This window comes from Propithecus coquereli, unplaced genomic scaffold, assembly GCF_000956105.1.
Source record: "Propithecus coquereli isolate 6110/MARCELLA unplaced genomic scaffold, Pcoq_1.0 Scaffold32, whole genome shotgun sequence".
NCBI lineage: Eukaryota > Metazoa > Chordata > Mammalia > Primates > Indriidae > Propithecus > Propithecus coquereli.
The window spans coordinates 4445178-4460258 of record NW_012148841.1 but is presented as its reverse complement, the minus strand read 5'-3'; the positions used below and the strand labels follow the sequence as shown (position 1 = coordinate 4460258).

Sequence of the window (15081 nt, the reverse complement as noted above, 5' to 3'; positions counted from 1 at the left end):
TCTCATATCACATATACTTGTGGCAGGCCTCCTGAACTGGAGTTGGAGGAAAGGAGCCAATAAGCATTGTTTATTATTTAGTGGCTGCCACAGACATATTACAGTTATATAAAATCATTCAGATTGCTTGTTTCTCCAGGCAGTGGTTTTTGAATACTTGGCCTGCTGTTTTTGTTTTATATTATATTTTTGGTTAAAACGGTACTTGAAAATGAAATCTACATAAAGACATCACTTTTTACCTGTCAGATTTGCAAAAATCGAAAATGGTTGATAATATGCTGTGTAGGCATAGTGAGAAAACAAGCTCTCTCAGACATTACTGGTGGGAGTGCAAAATAGAACAGCCCCTATGGAGAACAGACCAACATTATTTTCCAAAATTACAAATGCATTTACCTTTTACCGTAGCAAATCCAGCAATATGCTGCACACATTCAAAATGGCAAATGTATGAGGTCGATCATCACAGCATTGTCTATAAACACAAAAGACTGGAAAAAACTCAAGCACCAAACAAAAAGGGACTAGTTAAACTAGGGTACATCTATATAATAGAATGCCATGTAAAACAATTTAGTAAAAAGAGTCCAGAATAATATATTAAATATGCAATTTTGGAGGTAAGGGGAAAGATAAGAATATATATTTATATTTACTTATATTTGTATAGAGAAATCCTGGAAGAATATACAAGAAAGTAATTAAAGTAGCTTCCTGGGACTGAGGTGTGATGTGATGGAGAGAGGGATTGGAGTGAGACTTTTACTGTAGCATTTTAATATGTAAACTATATGAAAATGTTACCTTTTCTTGTTAATGTTCAAGATCGATATCCGGAGTGTAGGCTAATTTCCTTTTCTTCTTTTCATAGCCCAAGTTGTGAATGACCTCACTCGGAATAGATTCTTTGAAAATCCTGCCTTATGGGAGCTGCTGTTCCACAGCATTCATGATGCAGTTCTAGGCAGCCAAGCTCGAGAGGCACTCGCTGAACAAGAAGCCTCAGCGCTCCCTCCCCAGGATGACTTGGAGCCGAATGCCACTCCTGCCACTCCAGAGGCGTAGATGAGGACCTCAGCCTGGGGTTATGAGCTTCTCATGAAATTTCTAATTTACACATTTTAAACACTAGACAATAGATTTTTTTTTCTAAGGGTAAACACTAGTAGCCAAGGCTTGATTTGGAGGGTGAATGACGCATAGCAAGATGTATCTTACTTGTGTTTTTTTCAATTGAATATTTCAAAGATAAATTGGCCTCTTGCCTGCATGTGCAGTGACATTTCTGTTACTTTCTAGTATTACCCTTTTAAGCCAAGTACTTATGATTTATTTCCTTTCAGTACTTTTCCTATGAATAGGATATGCTATCACCACTCAGAGATTACCACTGTTAACACCTTAATGTATGTCCTTCCAGATCTTTTTCTATGCATATTCATTTACATTTTTTTATTATTTCAACTATTTAATCAAACTTCAAAATCACAGATTTTCAATAATAATTTTAAAAGACAATTATGTATAGCTTTGAATCTTTAGAGGTTAAATTTGTAAATGGAAACCAAAATAAGATCATATCTACATAGTGTTTTAAAACCTATTTTTTTAATCAACAATCTCTACTTTCTTATTTCAGAACATTTTGTTTGTTTGTTTGTTTGTAGAGATGGGGACTCACTGTGTTGCCCAGGCTGGTCTTGAACTCCTGGCCTCAAGTAATCCTCCTGCCTCACCTTCCCAAAGTGTAGAATTACAGAATATTTGTACCTCAGACCTTATTCAGATTTTCCCAATTGTCCCCAAATTTGCAGTTGGTTTGTCCAAACTGGTATTCTATGACTTTACGTTGCAACTGGTCATGTCTCTTTAAGTCCCTTAAGTCTATTGTAATGCAGCACAGTTCCTTTTCTTATAACATTGACTTGGTAAAGCTGAGGCAGTTGTCCTGTAGAATCCTGTCTTGTGAATTTATCAAGTTGCTTTTTCATGGTGGTGTTTAGCTTGTTTCTTTATTCCCTGAACTACCTACAACCTAGAAGTTAAAGGCTTCATGAATTCAAGTTAAAACATTTTGTGCTAGAAGATATCATAGGTAAGAAACACGCTTCATATCGCATCATATCAGAAAACACGTAATACCTAATTGACCTTCCATTACCAGTGCTATGCTGTAATAGATCACTGGATTGGCATGACAGTCTGATCCTCCAGTTTGGTTCTCTCCTTTGTGACTACAGACTTATCTGTATGGCTTTGACATTGAATGAATGTCCAGTTCCCCATTAGCCATTTCAGCCAGGAGTTTTAACATCAGTGGTAATTCTTGCCTAAATCAGTAATTTTATTAAGGTTTGTGGATTTTTTTCTAATTCTCTCATTTCTTCTTCATTTAGGAGTTGGTCGTTGTATGTAAACTATAGTTTTCCTTCAACTTGAGTTATTTGGTCATCCTTAAATACAGTTCTTACTAAAAAGGCAAGTTGAATGTTTTATTATTTCAACTTAATTATCAACATCAAAGTGAAGAATTGATTTAATGGATGGGGACAAATTAGGGTTTTTTAGATTTCTCTTTTTTAGTATAATTGTAGCCTCATGAATTTTCATAGTTTGAATGTGTTTCAGTTCAATATATTCTTTTTGATGCTTGAATTGTCACAACTGTGACCAATGGAAGTCCCTAGAAGCTTTGTTGTTCTTACTAATAGTAAAGTAGGCTTGAAGACCATGCTTTTAAGAATGCTAACCCCCAGGTCTAATTGAATATCTTCCTTCAAAGTCCGTAAGAGTTATCAGTTAATTCATCAAACTCAGTTTTTAGCCTATGAGTAAAATGCTTATCTTAATCATTCCTTATAGTTGATACATTATAGAAACATGGAATGGCAATGTCAATTTGTCATTGAAAGTTCGTGCTCTTGTGGTTGTTTCTAACTACCAGCTTACTGCAAATCAAAACATAGGCATTAGCCAACCTGTCTACAGCCTCTTCTACCAAGAGTTCCTGCTAATAATGAGTTTGTCTTCTTTTATGTTTTCTTATTATCTCCTTGTTTTAGATTTCATGAAGGAGATACTGCCAGGAGAAAAGTAGTCAGAATCCCAGTAGAATTATGCTAGGATGGCCTACTTGCAACCAAACCCCATGGTTTGTTTGCTTTAACTCCCATCAGGTTTTTCAGTGTCTTTATTAATTTAATTCAAAGTAGACCCCCTCCCTTCTAATCAATAATTTATTTAGATCTAGAGTGAAGTTAGATTTCCATACAGTCATTTCCTTTGCAGTCACCACACACAAGACCAGATACATCTGCATTCTGATACAGACTGCCTTCTGAGAGAGCATGTAGTTGTAGACACTCAGCGTATACTAGAAACTTTTGTAAAAGGGCCCATGTCATTTCAGCCATTTAATAGAATTTAAGGATTTTAAACAATGTTATAAACGACTTCACTGCATATTCTTTAGCACTAGTCTTCAACAAATGCCTTCCATACAGTAGATACTCAAGTCCCAGTGATTGGAAGATTGATAGTAGTGTACAAAAAAGCTGTCTATGGCTTGCATGTTTGTATTTAACTTTTCCTGTTCTTTAATTTTTACACTGTTCTGAATAGAATTCTATTGTGTACATAAAAAGCACCTAAGTCTTATTGAAGGTGGGAAAATATATTTTTGTTTTAGCGTTTTGTTTAGCATCTGAGAACATGAGTGCATTTCAAAATAAGTAACATTTCCCCTATATGTAAATATGTCAGAATGTTAGAATTATTTCATACAGTGGAATATTTCCTGACGTTTTTTGTCTTACCGTCTTATCTCTTACCTTTCAAGTAATTGCTATATAAGCCCACCTGTTCTTTCTGGGCCTAATAGCTGCTAGTGTGTGCCTTTCTGTGTTACCCAAATTCAGATTCATATTGTCCTATCAAAATGGGCATAATCTACGTTGATATTTATAGGGACTGGACTAGCCTTATTTTATGACAATATGGGACAGCTCTGTTTTCAGGAAGGTCCCATAAAGAGAAGTCCTTTCAATCTCTGCCTCATGGATGAATGGAGTGTTTGAAAACAACTATGACTCAGGGCCCAGGAAACTCCAGTTCATTTTATAGACATTGACTCTGTATAAGCTTATGGCAGTTGATCATGGGATCCCAATTGCCAATCTCATCTGCAGTGGGATCCAGAGAAACAATGAAGGGTATGGATCCTCTTCAAGCCCTGGAGTTAGCTCATTTTGTGGTTTTCAGGTAACATCTAAAACATCCACACTGCATGGTTTATTCCTGTATCCTTACGTGTTGAGCAGAGAAAGTACCAGCCTCCAAGTACACATTTTGAGAAAATGAGTCTGCCCTCTTGTGTGTATGAAGAAAAGAGAGGGTGGCAAACCCAGAGAATCTGCCCCAGGGCGGGTAGGTTTATGTTTTTCTGTGTGGTGGGTGGGGGGGTGCCCTTGTGTGGGGATGAGGGAGGAAGCGGGAGGGAAAATGTGGTGGGGAAGGCTTTATCTATCATGTCAGCCCCTTTAAAGATAGCAAATCAATTTAAATTCTAAAATCAAACAAAATTTCCTTGGTGTGAGCCTGTAGGCTTTAGTGAGTGCAAAATGCTCTTGGTCTTTTTCAGTGTACCTTTCAGGAATCCTTTTACAAGGTTGAAGTTCGGTATGTTTAGATTCTAGATAGTATGTTTTGAATGTTGATCAAAGTTTGAAACTGATAAAAAGTTTTATCTAATTCTCCAAACATATACCCAACCAAAATGCATGCAATGGTTTTGAAACCCCTCCAATCCCAACAACAAAATGTTAAAAGCTAGCACTGCACCAGGTAGCATGTCTGCTTACTGACTTAACGAGTCAATCAAGTTTGAGCACCTTAAAAATCTACCTTGCCTTCCAGAAAGGCTTACCAGGCTTTTCGTTGTACTGGAGTACATAGCATTTCACCTTATGTAATAAGTGAACCTGAGAAGCATCATGAAAATTGTCTGTAAATCTAATCACTTTTTAAGTGTTAAAAAGTTGTTTAAGGAACTCTACAGCATATTTTTGTGAAGTCATAAACCCTTTGTATCCTGACTTATCAACACCCTGATACATATGTATATATATATGTGCATCTACACACATGTATATGCATGCACACACATATCTTAGGTAGAGGGAGTTACCAGTAAATGTATATTTTATCTTTTTAAACGGGATACAAACATGCTGATCTAGACAATGTTGATGCTATCTGCATATACATGCCTAGGCAGAAACATCCAAATTTTTCAAATAATTTATCATGTATTTGATGTGTGGCCAGTTAGATTTTTATCATGTACTTAACTGAAATGTCAAGATTATTCTGTCTATATATGTTAGATCTGAGAGCTCAACATACCCAATTTGTCTTGAATTGGTGTATATGGGCATGTGGCTATATGAAAAAGTGGAAAGACTTCAAAGTGTGTTCTAAATGCTTACATTTATTTAATGAAAACATTCAAAAACATGTATCTTCAGTCATTTACTTGAGTATATTTTATTGTAAGCATAACCTGAAAATACTTTGCTCTATTTCATTCCTCAAGAAAGATTACGGCAGGGTTAGAAAAAAAGATGAATTTTTCTGATCAAGTTTACAAAATTGAAAAAGCAAGAAAGAATGAATACTGGTTGGATTTTATGAATGAAGGGCTTTAATTTTTTTTTACTTGAAGACTTTCATAAATTTAAACACTTCAATGCAACAATTACATCATTTTCTATGTCATCAACTTTTTCTTTTGTGAATTAAACTTATGCAGCTCTCATTGTGCAACTTATTTATTACTATTGAACTTCAATAAAAATATTCCTTATTGTGCTTTGGTCTCAGTATTGGGGGAAGAGGTAATTGTGGTGGAAGATGGGATTTGGTGGTGGTTGCACAAGAAGTAATTTTAAAGAGATCTGTTGAGGATTCTAATACCACCTTTATTTTGAAAATACCTCACTATAGAACAGAAGTCTAAAAGGAATGTTACCAAAATTTTAAACCATTAATTTATAAAATGAAAATAATCACTTCTCTATATGAAGCCAATCCCAGATTTTCTAAATTAATTATATGTACATTTTTTTCCTGCTTTACCTGCACTACTTGAGTGTTTATTAAAATCACCAATTCTTCATGATTAATTTGAAACCAGTCAAATGGTAATGCAAAACATACTACATCAGATGCTTCTTCCACTGTAAAAGAGCTTTGGCCAAAGCTTTATTATTCAACATGGTGGGGGGTAAAACTATCATAATGCATGTGGTCCTATGTCTAGAGCCATTCTGATGAGGGACAGAATAGCATAATAGAAGTACAAGTAATGGAGCTGACAAACTTGGACTTGAATCTCAGCTCTGCCACTACAAGTAAATTAGGTAAGTTTTTATACCCTTTAGATCAAGATCCATTTGATCATCCTCACTGGATAGATGGGAGAATATAATAAGAATATATGTACAGCACCCAGCCAGCATATGCCTAGAACATATACAATCCAAGCATGTACTTTATGGTATGAAACCCTTAAACGGCAGTAGGTCAAAAAACAGTCAATATACATTATAACAAGCTTTTCTGCCTAATAACATTAGATACCATATTTTATTATACTACAGAGAAAAGAGATCTGGAAAAAAGCATACAATTTTGAAGCCATTTATTTTTTTGTGAAGTGGTTATTGACAAGTCTATATAAGGTTAGGATTCCAATTATAAGAAGTGTTCTCACTTGAAAGCCTTCAGGGCTCAGTTGTATGTCATGTAGCGAGGAGTAGCACTGAATTTGGCATAAGACTTAATGACCTTATTTACAGCTTCCAAGAAATCCTTCTCAGTAGCAATTTTTCGCCGTGCTCTGATTGCAAACATACCAGCTTCTGTGCAGACACTTCTAATCTCAGCACCTTTCAAACAAAAAGAAAATAAATAGGCTTAATTAAAGCAGCCTGAACAGACAGACCAGCAAATATAAACAAGACCTTTCCACTTACCAGTGCTATTTGGACACAGTCGTGCTAACAATTCAAATCTGATATCCCTTTCAACACTCATTGAACGAGCGTGAATCTTAAAGATGTGAGTCCGACCCTAAAAATAAGGGAATTGACAAATATTAAGATGGAAAAACATCACGAAAAGATGATACAATTTCAAGAATCTTTTCTAAAATGAAATGGTTTTCTTACCTCTAGATCGGGTAAGCTAAATTCAATCTTTCTGTCCAATCTCCCTGGCCTCATCAGTGCTGGATCCAAAGTATCAGGTCTGTTAGTTGCCATCAGCACTTTAATATTGCCTCGAGGATCAAAACCATCCAGCTGATTGATCAGTTCCAACATTGTTCTCTGCACTTCATTGTCACCTCCAGCACCATCATCAAACCTAGCCCCTGAGAAGACAAAAGGAAAGATAAGCTTTCATGTCCACTCAAAGTAGCACTGCACGTAACTTGAGAATACTGTAGTAAATCTCAGCTCAAACCATGCCCTCCAGCACACATGTACATCCTACTTTGAAGCAGATTCTGTAAGAACAAACACAAAACTAATTAGAAAATGCTTTCAAAAGGATTCATCATACATTTATTTAACAGTCTTCTTAAGTATTTTTTAAAATCTTTATAAAGAATTTTGGCCCAGCGCGGTGGCTCACGCCTGTAATCCTAGCTCTCTGGGAGGCCAAGGCAGGCGGATTGTTTGAGCTCAGGAGTTCAAAACCAGCCTAAGCAAGAGCGAGACCCCGTCTCTACTAAAAATAGAAAGAAATTAATCGGACAACTAAAAATATATAGAAAAAAATTAGCCCATGGTGGCGCATGCCTGTAGTCCCAGCTACTCAGGAGGCTGAGGCAGAAGGATCGCTTGAGCCCAGGTGTTTGAGGTTGCTGTGAGCTAGGCTGACGCCACGGCACTCACTCTAGCCCAGGCAACACAGTGAGACTCTGTCTCAAAAAAAAAAAAAGATTTTTGTTTTTCAAATAGCTCAAGAACACCTGTTTTTTAATACAATATACACCTGCATGAGGCACCTGTTTTTTAATACAATATACACCTGCATGAGGCACCTGTTTTTTAATACAATATACACCTGCATGAGGCAACAGAGTAACATGAAAACTTTAGCACTATAATGGCATTTGATTATATGTAGGAAATTTGTCATACTATTCTAAATGACCCAAAACTACCCTTTATAATATGGTTAAATTCATCAATGCTATGTGTGGAAACTTAAATAGATTAAAAAATATGGCTAAATTCATAATACAGTAGAACCATAACAGCTTACTGTTAAGCTGATTTGTATATACTGAAGTACTCTAGGTTCATGTCATCTCTCATTTCAACCAGAATAGCACCCCGCTAGAAACAGACCTAAACCTAACAGACTCCAAACATATTTTTTCATTTTAAAATTGTATAAATGCACAATATGGTATTAATGTTTATATTATAAAACAAACATAAAATGAAGTTTTTAAAATGAGATTAAAAAAACAAAAAGAAATTCTGGTATTTTCTTCCTACATCTTAAAAGACTGTCTTATATACAACCCACTTGGAAATCACAGCTTCAGAGCACCCTGACATCATAAGGCTTATTCCAATGATACTATAAAAATGACTTCGGAGTCACAACACTGCATTGTTATACTGTGGCCAAATTATATCCTTGAAAACATTAACTGCCCAATGTCCAAACCCAACAATATCCCTCCAGTCTAAAAGCAAGATTCTAAGTAACCTAACCACAGTATTCAAACAGTGCTATAGGCTCCACTGTATTTTCAAATCATTGCGTTGGCATTAAGATCATTAAATAACAATGGATGCCTAGACATATGACACTCTCCAGCTACTAAAGATTATTACTATTACAGACTATAACAATAGCCAATGGCTATCGGGCAGGTTAGTGTTTTCAAAGTCTACTACATTTATTACTTAACTTGAATTTCTCAAAAACTCACGAAATAAAACAAGGCAGGAATTTTCATTCCCTTTGTAAAATAAGCAAACCGAGGTTAGTTAAAATAACTTGTCTAGATTGCATGGCTAATACTGTATTTCATCAAATCCATGACACTAATAAGAATATTATTTTATGTGCAATAAGAAAACCCACCACCAATTAAATTACACCCCAGTGCTTTCTTATCACATTAAGAGATGATGTATCTCAATTTAGGAGTTGTTAAACTGTGAAAATACATCTTGTATGAATGAAATTAGATACAGCTTGAGCATCCCAAATCTGAAAATCTGAAATCCAAAATGCTCCAAAATTTGAAACTTTTTGCATGCCAACATGAAGCTCAAAGGAAACGTTCATTGGAGTATTTCAGATTTTGGATTTTCAGGTTAGGAATGCTCAACCAGGTAATGCAAATATTTCAAAATCCAAAAAAAAAAAAAAAATCCCAAACCAAAACCCAACCATTTCAGATAAGGGATACTCAACCTGTAGCACAAAGATGAAAATTTGAAAACTGGCAATAGTATGTAAGATTTCTTTTTTCCTTTAAAATTTAGCCCTACTGTTTATTAGATCTGTAGTTCCAATATGCCAGAGCTCTTAAGAGCTGGAATAAAAATTTTGTCTAAGATTAACATAAAGGAACTCTAACACATACCACTTTAGAGTTCTTATGAAACCCAATCCTAAAGTAGTTCTCTAAAATATCATTCATACCTCCAATAGCGTCAATTTCATCAAAGAAGATAAGGCAGGCTTTTTTTGTTCTGGCCATTTCAAAGAGCTCACGAACCATTCGAGCCCCCTAATAAGAAAAATGATCTGTTAATCCAGAGTTGGTTTTAAAATCTTTTAAAATATAATGTTATGCTTCAAACTTTTCGATATTTATTCCTAACAGTATTCTCACCCATTATCACATAAACTTTTAAAAAAAATTCTCATTTGCTCCCCATTCCATCAAATTAATCTTACTAGCCTTAAAACAATATTAAGTAATTTTCATAATTCTGTATCTATTAAGTAATAACTTTATGACCTGAAGAAGTCAAAATAACAACTAAATAAAGTAAAAGTACCATTCTAATCGGTAAAACTTGAGGAAATAAAAGCATCTGATCTTTCACTTAGAATTCCCGATCACTGAGTTTGATTTGTAAGTTCTGACTAGGGAATGAAAGTACATCTTAACTCATGCAGCTCCTTTTATAATTCTTATTGTAAGTATACTATCATTAATAGACTTCAGATACAATATATACAGCCCTAGACTTCTTTCCTAAATATATATGTATGTGTATGTGTATATATATATACACTCATGCATATATAAACCATCTACGTTCTCACTTTCTCATTAGAACATAAAACACTGTCCCTGAAATGAAAGTACACTTTTGAATTCATTCATTGGGCATTTCTGTAGAAAGCTCATCTAAAAACCCATCTGTAGAAAATGTCATCCTCCTGACTATGGAGCACATTGATTAAAGTTTTAAGTGGCTGCCTATTTCCAAATGACCACAAGGGAAGGCTGGCGGCTCCTGGGCTTCTAAACTACTAATTAAAATCAGTCACTCAAGATATTTCAGGTCTCAATCCCTCAATGTAGAATTGCCATTTTTAATTTCATTTATACTTTACAAATCTTTCACAGAGCTATATACTCTTTGATTTTGATAAATTTACTTTACCTCACCGACGTATTTCTGTACAAGTTCGGATCCAATAACTCGAATGAAGCAAGCATCAGTCCTATTAGCAACTGCCCGAGCGCAGAGTGTCTTGCCTGTACCGGGTGGACCAAAGAGCAGCACACCCTTGGGAGGCTCGATACCAAGGTTAACAAATCTCTCTGGCTGTGATAGAGACACAGTTTTTATGCTTATCACTTATATATAATAAAAATAAGATTACTTCTACATCACTATATTTAAACCAAAATTATTAGGTCCACAATCTATATATTTGATCTAAATAAGAAACTTTACTTATTCTATGACATAAGATAAGCTAGATTCATATCAATACATAAGACTGCATGGCTTTTAAAAGTGCTTCTGTAGGCCAGGCACAGTAGCTCACACCTGTAATCCCAGCACTCTGGGAGGCTGAGGCTTGAGGTCAGGAGTTTGATACAAGCCTGGGCAACCGAGCAAGATCCTGTCTCTACCAAAAATAAGAAAAATTAGCTGGGTGGAGTGGCACATGCCTGTAGTCCCAGCTACTTGGGAGGCTAAGGTAAGAGGATTGCTTGAGCCTGGGAGTTCAAGACTGCAGTGAGCTATTACATGCCACTATACTCCAGAGCTTGGGCAAAGCAGCAAGACCCTGTCTCAAAACAAAAACAAAAAACCCAAATAAAAGAAAAGAAAAGTGCTTCTACTATCCAGTCTTAAAATATTTTCCTAATTTAAAAAAATTATTGTTTAAAGAATATAAATATTATCTGGCATTCAATACCCTAGTTTTCCTTTATCCTCCCAAGTTTAGCTTGATTCAACTTAAGCCCATTTCTTCTTGATGTCATTTGAACACTTGGTTTCTTCCATAATAAACTGTAACATATTTAACATACTGCTAAAAGTTACACCTCCATCTCCTTTGTCACTATAAATAGCAGATCTTTCCTGACACTTGACCACTAAATTCTTTTTGCTTGCTCTCTTCTGAAACTTACCAACTCTCCACACTTCCACTCTCCACCTTCTCAAAACATTAATAAGGAAAATATTAAATGTAAAAGCTATCTAATATATAGCTCATTTTAGTGCTCAATGTTACATCTTTATACAAAAGGTGCAACTCTCAGCTACTTACATGAAGAAGTGGGGTTTCAACTACTTCTCGCAATTTCTCAATCTGTTCCTTACAGCCACCAACATCACTGTATGTGACATCAGGTTTTTCCTCCACCTAAGAGAGGGATAGAAATATACAACATATAAACAGGTTTTTGAATATTAGTCCAAATTCAGAATAGACCCAAAACTGTTAAAAAAAAAAAAAATCAGACTTATAACAAGTGAGAATTTTAATAAAAGTGGAACACACTGCCAGTGTCCTAGAACTGCCTGCTATATTACTTGTTGTGATACTAATAGAGTGACAAACTAGTAAAATAAAGACTTCTCATCTGAAAAATTATTTTAAAAGTTTTAGCAACTCTTTGATACATAACCAGATATTAACAGCTTATTAGTTAAAGTTTCAAACTTTCTGAAATGGATACAATTGTACTAAAAAGTCATGCCATCCTCTTCCTTCCCATAGTTTCTTACCTGCATCATGGTAACTGTTGGGTCAATCTTAGGCGGCAGTGGAATGTGAATTTGATATTTATTTCTGTCCACACTAAGGAAGTAAAAAAGATTCTCATTAACGCATTCTTTAAGATTTCAAAGTGCTTTTATGTTTCGTGTTTTATTCTCAAAACCATACTTTAAACAAGCAAGAGAGACACAAAGGCCCTAAAGTTATACAGAGACACAAAGAGAACATTAAAACTTAGGATACTACAGCACCAGCCTGAAAAGGAAAACAACCTACACAACAGCAACTAAACTCAAGAAGGGGAGATTTTAAAAAGTTACTGCATGGATTATTATGTATTCCATAGACATTAGCTCACTTCGTCATCATGACTTTCCTAAAGCAATTACTTCCCCAACCTATACCATGTTACTTAAATGGACTGGTAAACTCAACTCCAAAATTCTGCACTTACTTTGATGATGACATTTGAAGCCAATCCTAAAAAGCAATAGTGCCAGTAGCAGGTGGGGGAGGCTGGTGGGAAGTTAGGAAGCAGATGCAGAAGAAAGGATTTTTCAACTGGAATACGTTACTAGATTATCCCTTGGTAATCCAAGGCACTCAGTTCACTCATTCACAACAAAGCCAAAAATAGGAATGTGCCATGGTATATTTAATGACAGAAAAGTATTTATTATAAATAGACATCTTACCCAACTCTCATCCCTTCTTCAATGTCAGTAGGTGCCACCTGATCACTGAGGTCCACCACAAACTTGGCAAACTGCTTCACGTTGATAATGTATTTTGGGTCCTCCGAATCAGCATTGATTATCTTTGTACACCTAACACAGCAAAAGGCTCGATTAGAGTAAGGAACCTAAACCACTAGTAATGAATTCAAGTAATTAGACTCTCTCCTGGGCATGCAATAATATATAGGTGGAAACTAGAACTGCAGAAACTGAGCCACTGTTAAAGATACTTTTCTATGTTCAACTCTAAGGGTCCACTCGACTGTAGCCAAGCCATAAAACTTTCAAAAGATACATTGCCCTGGAAAATTAAACCCAAATATTTCATCACTAAGAAGTTCTCTAAATGCTTGATTTCTTGTGGCTGGTGCAATCCCCTCTTTTTTTTTTCTTTTCTTAAGACAGAGTCTCACTCCATCACCCCAGCTAGAGTACAGTGGCATCATCATAGCTCACAGAAACCTCAAACTCCTGGGCTCAAGCAATTCTCCTGCCTTGGTCTCCCAAGTAGCTGGGACTACAGGCACATGCCATCACAGCCGGCTAATTTTTTATATTTTTAGTAAAGACAGGGTCTCTCTATGTTGCTCAGGCTGGTCTCAAATTCCTAGCCTCAAGCTATCCTCTTGCCTTGGCCTCCCAAAGTGTTGGGATTACAGGTGTGAGCTACCACATCCAGCCTGGGCTGGGCTTTTCTATGTAACATTAACACTCAAAAGGTATAGCGAAAATATTAATATATTTTACCCCCTAAAAATTTAAAATATTTGTACAACAAAATGTACCAGGAAGTTAAACATCAAGTGACAAACTAGGAAAAAATACTTGTAGCAAATTTAAGAAAAGATTAATGTGTACAATACATGAAATGCTTCTAAAAATTAACATGAAACAATCCAAGAACATGAGTAGTCAAAGAAATACAAATGTTTAATTAGTATAAGAAGTAGCTATCACACTAGTAATCAGCACAATGCAAATTAAAATGAAGTAATTTTCCCCCAAATGGCAAAAGTGTAAAAACTGATAATCACATATTACGATGATCAGACAAATGTACAAAAGCCATTTGGTAAGAGGATAAACTGGTCAAACCACTCATTTTCGCAAATTTTTTAAATTGTAAATGCCTTCAACCCCAGACTTCCACTTCTAGTAAGTTAGCCTGTAGAAATGTATGCACATACACAGAGAAATATTTAACATGAATGTTTGCTACGGCACTGTGTATAATAACAGAAATTGTAAGCAGCCTAATGTCTATGCATTATGTAATTTTGCACTATCCCTCTAAAAAGTACTTGAAAAAAAATAACTTTCCACAGAACACTGCGCATACCTTGCAACCTGTAAAGGCTGTTCACTCTGGAGTGTTTGCTTATCTGCAGCCAAATCCCAGAGTGCTGGTGGGGCCAGGCCTGTGTCAGACTCTTTAATACCTACACAGAGAAAGACGACAAAATTCACTAAAATGCAATGCACCACCCTAAAACATGCTTTCTCAACTTCAGCACCACTGACATTTTGGACTGAATAATTCTTTGTTGTAGGGACTGTCCTGTGCATTGTAGGCTGTTTAGGACTGCCTCCAGCAATTAGATGCCACTAGTACCACCCTCTCTCCTCATTAGAGTCAAAAATGTCTCCAGACATTGCCAAATGTCCCCGGGGTGGAGGAAAGGGACAGAAATCACCCCAGCTGAAAACCACTGCCATAAAGTAATTGTGAAGCCAAAAATGTAATGACATATTTGACATTTTTGTACAGGTCAGACACTGTCGGACTTCACCACTCAAGTTCCCAAGAAGAAGAGTTTCTAACTCCCAGGAAATAGCCCACTTACTGCAAGCAATACTACGTGAGATCATATTTTTTTAATTCAAAAAATTTTTTTGACTTCTTTATTGGAGTTTATTGAACTGGACTTTGACCAATAGAAATATTACTTGCTTAGAGGTAATGTTGTTTCTTAATTGCAAAAGCATTAAACATGGTTGTAAACAGTACTGAAAAGAGATTGTTTTTTTTTGTTGTTTTTTTTTTTTTTTT

At 35.7% G+C, this 15081-nt stretch overlaps 2 protein-coding genes across 2 annotated transcripts in view; one reads left to right on the top strand and one right to left on the bottom strand.

The window, feature by feature from the left end:
- SLC26A5 (solute carrier family 26 (anion exchanger), member 5) overlaps positions 1-1116 on the top strand; it is a 77974-nt gene extending 76858 nt beyond the window's left edge. The window contains exons 14-15 of the mRNA XM_012650295.1: positions 140-167; positions 875-1116. Of these exons, the coding sequence (XP_012505749.1) occupies positions 140-167; positions 875-1068 (222 nt within the window). The 3' untranslated portion in view covers positions 1069-1116. The remainder of the gene's footprint in view (positions 1-139; positions 168-874) is intronic.
- Positions 1117-6686: 5570 nt separating this feature from the next.
- The window catches only part of PSMC2 (proteasome (prosome, macropain) 26S subunit, ATPase, 2), a 16992-nt gene continuing 8597 nt past the window's right edge, over positions 6687-15081 (bottom strand). The window contains exons 4-12 of the mRNA XM_012650323.1: positions 14371-14470; positions 12990-13121; positions 12303-12375; positions 11842-11937; positions 10716-10880; positions 9739-9826; positions 7233-7435; positions 7038-7134; positions 6687-6950 (exon numbers count right to left, since the gene is read on the bottom strand). Coding sequence (XP_012505777.1) covers positions 6793-6950; positions 7038-7134; positions 7233-7435; positions 9739-9826; positions 10716-10880; positions 11842-11937; positions 12303-12375; positions 12990-13121; positions 14371-14470 — 1112 coding nt within the window. The 3' untranslated portion in view covers positions 6687-6792. The remainder of the gene's footprint in view (positions 6951-7037; positions 7135-7232; positions 7436-9738; positions 9827-10715; positions 10881-11841; positions 11938-12302; positions 12376-12989; positions 13122-14370; positions 14471-15081) is intronic.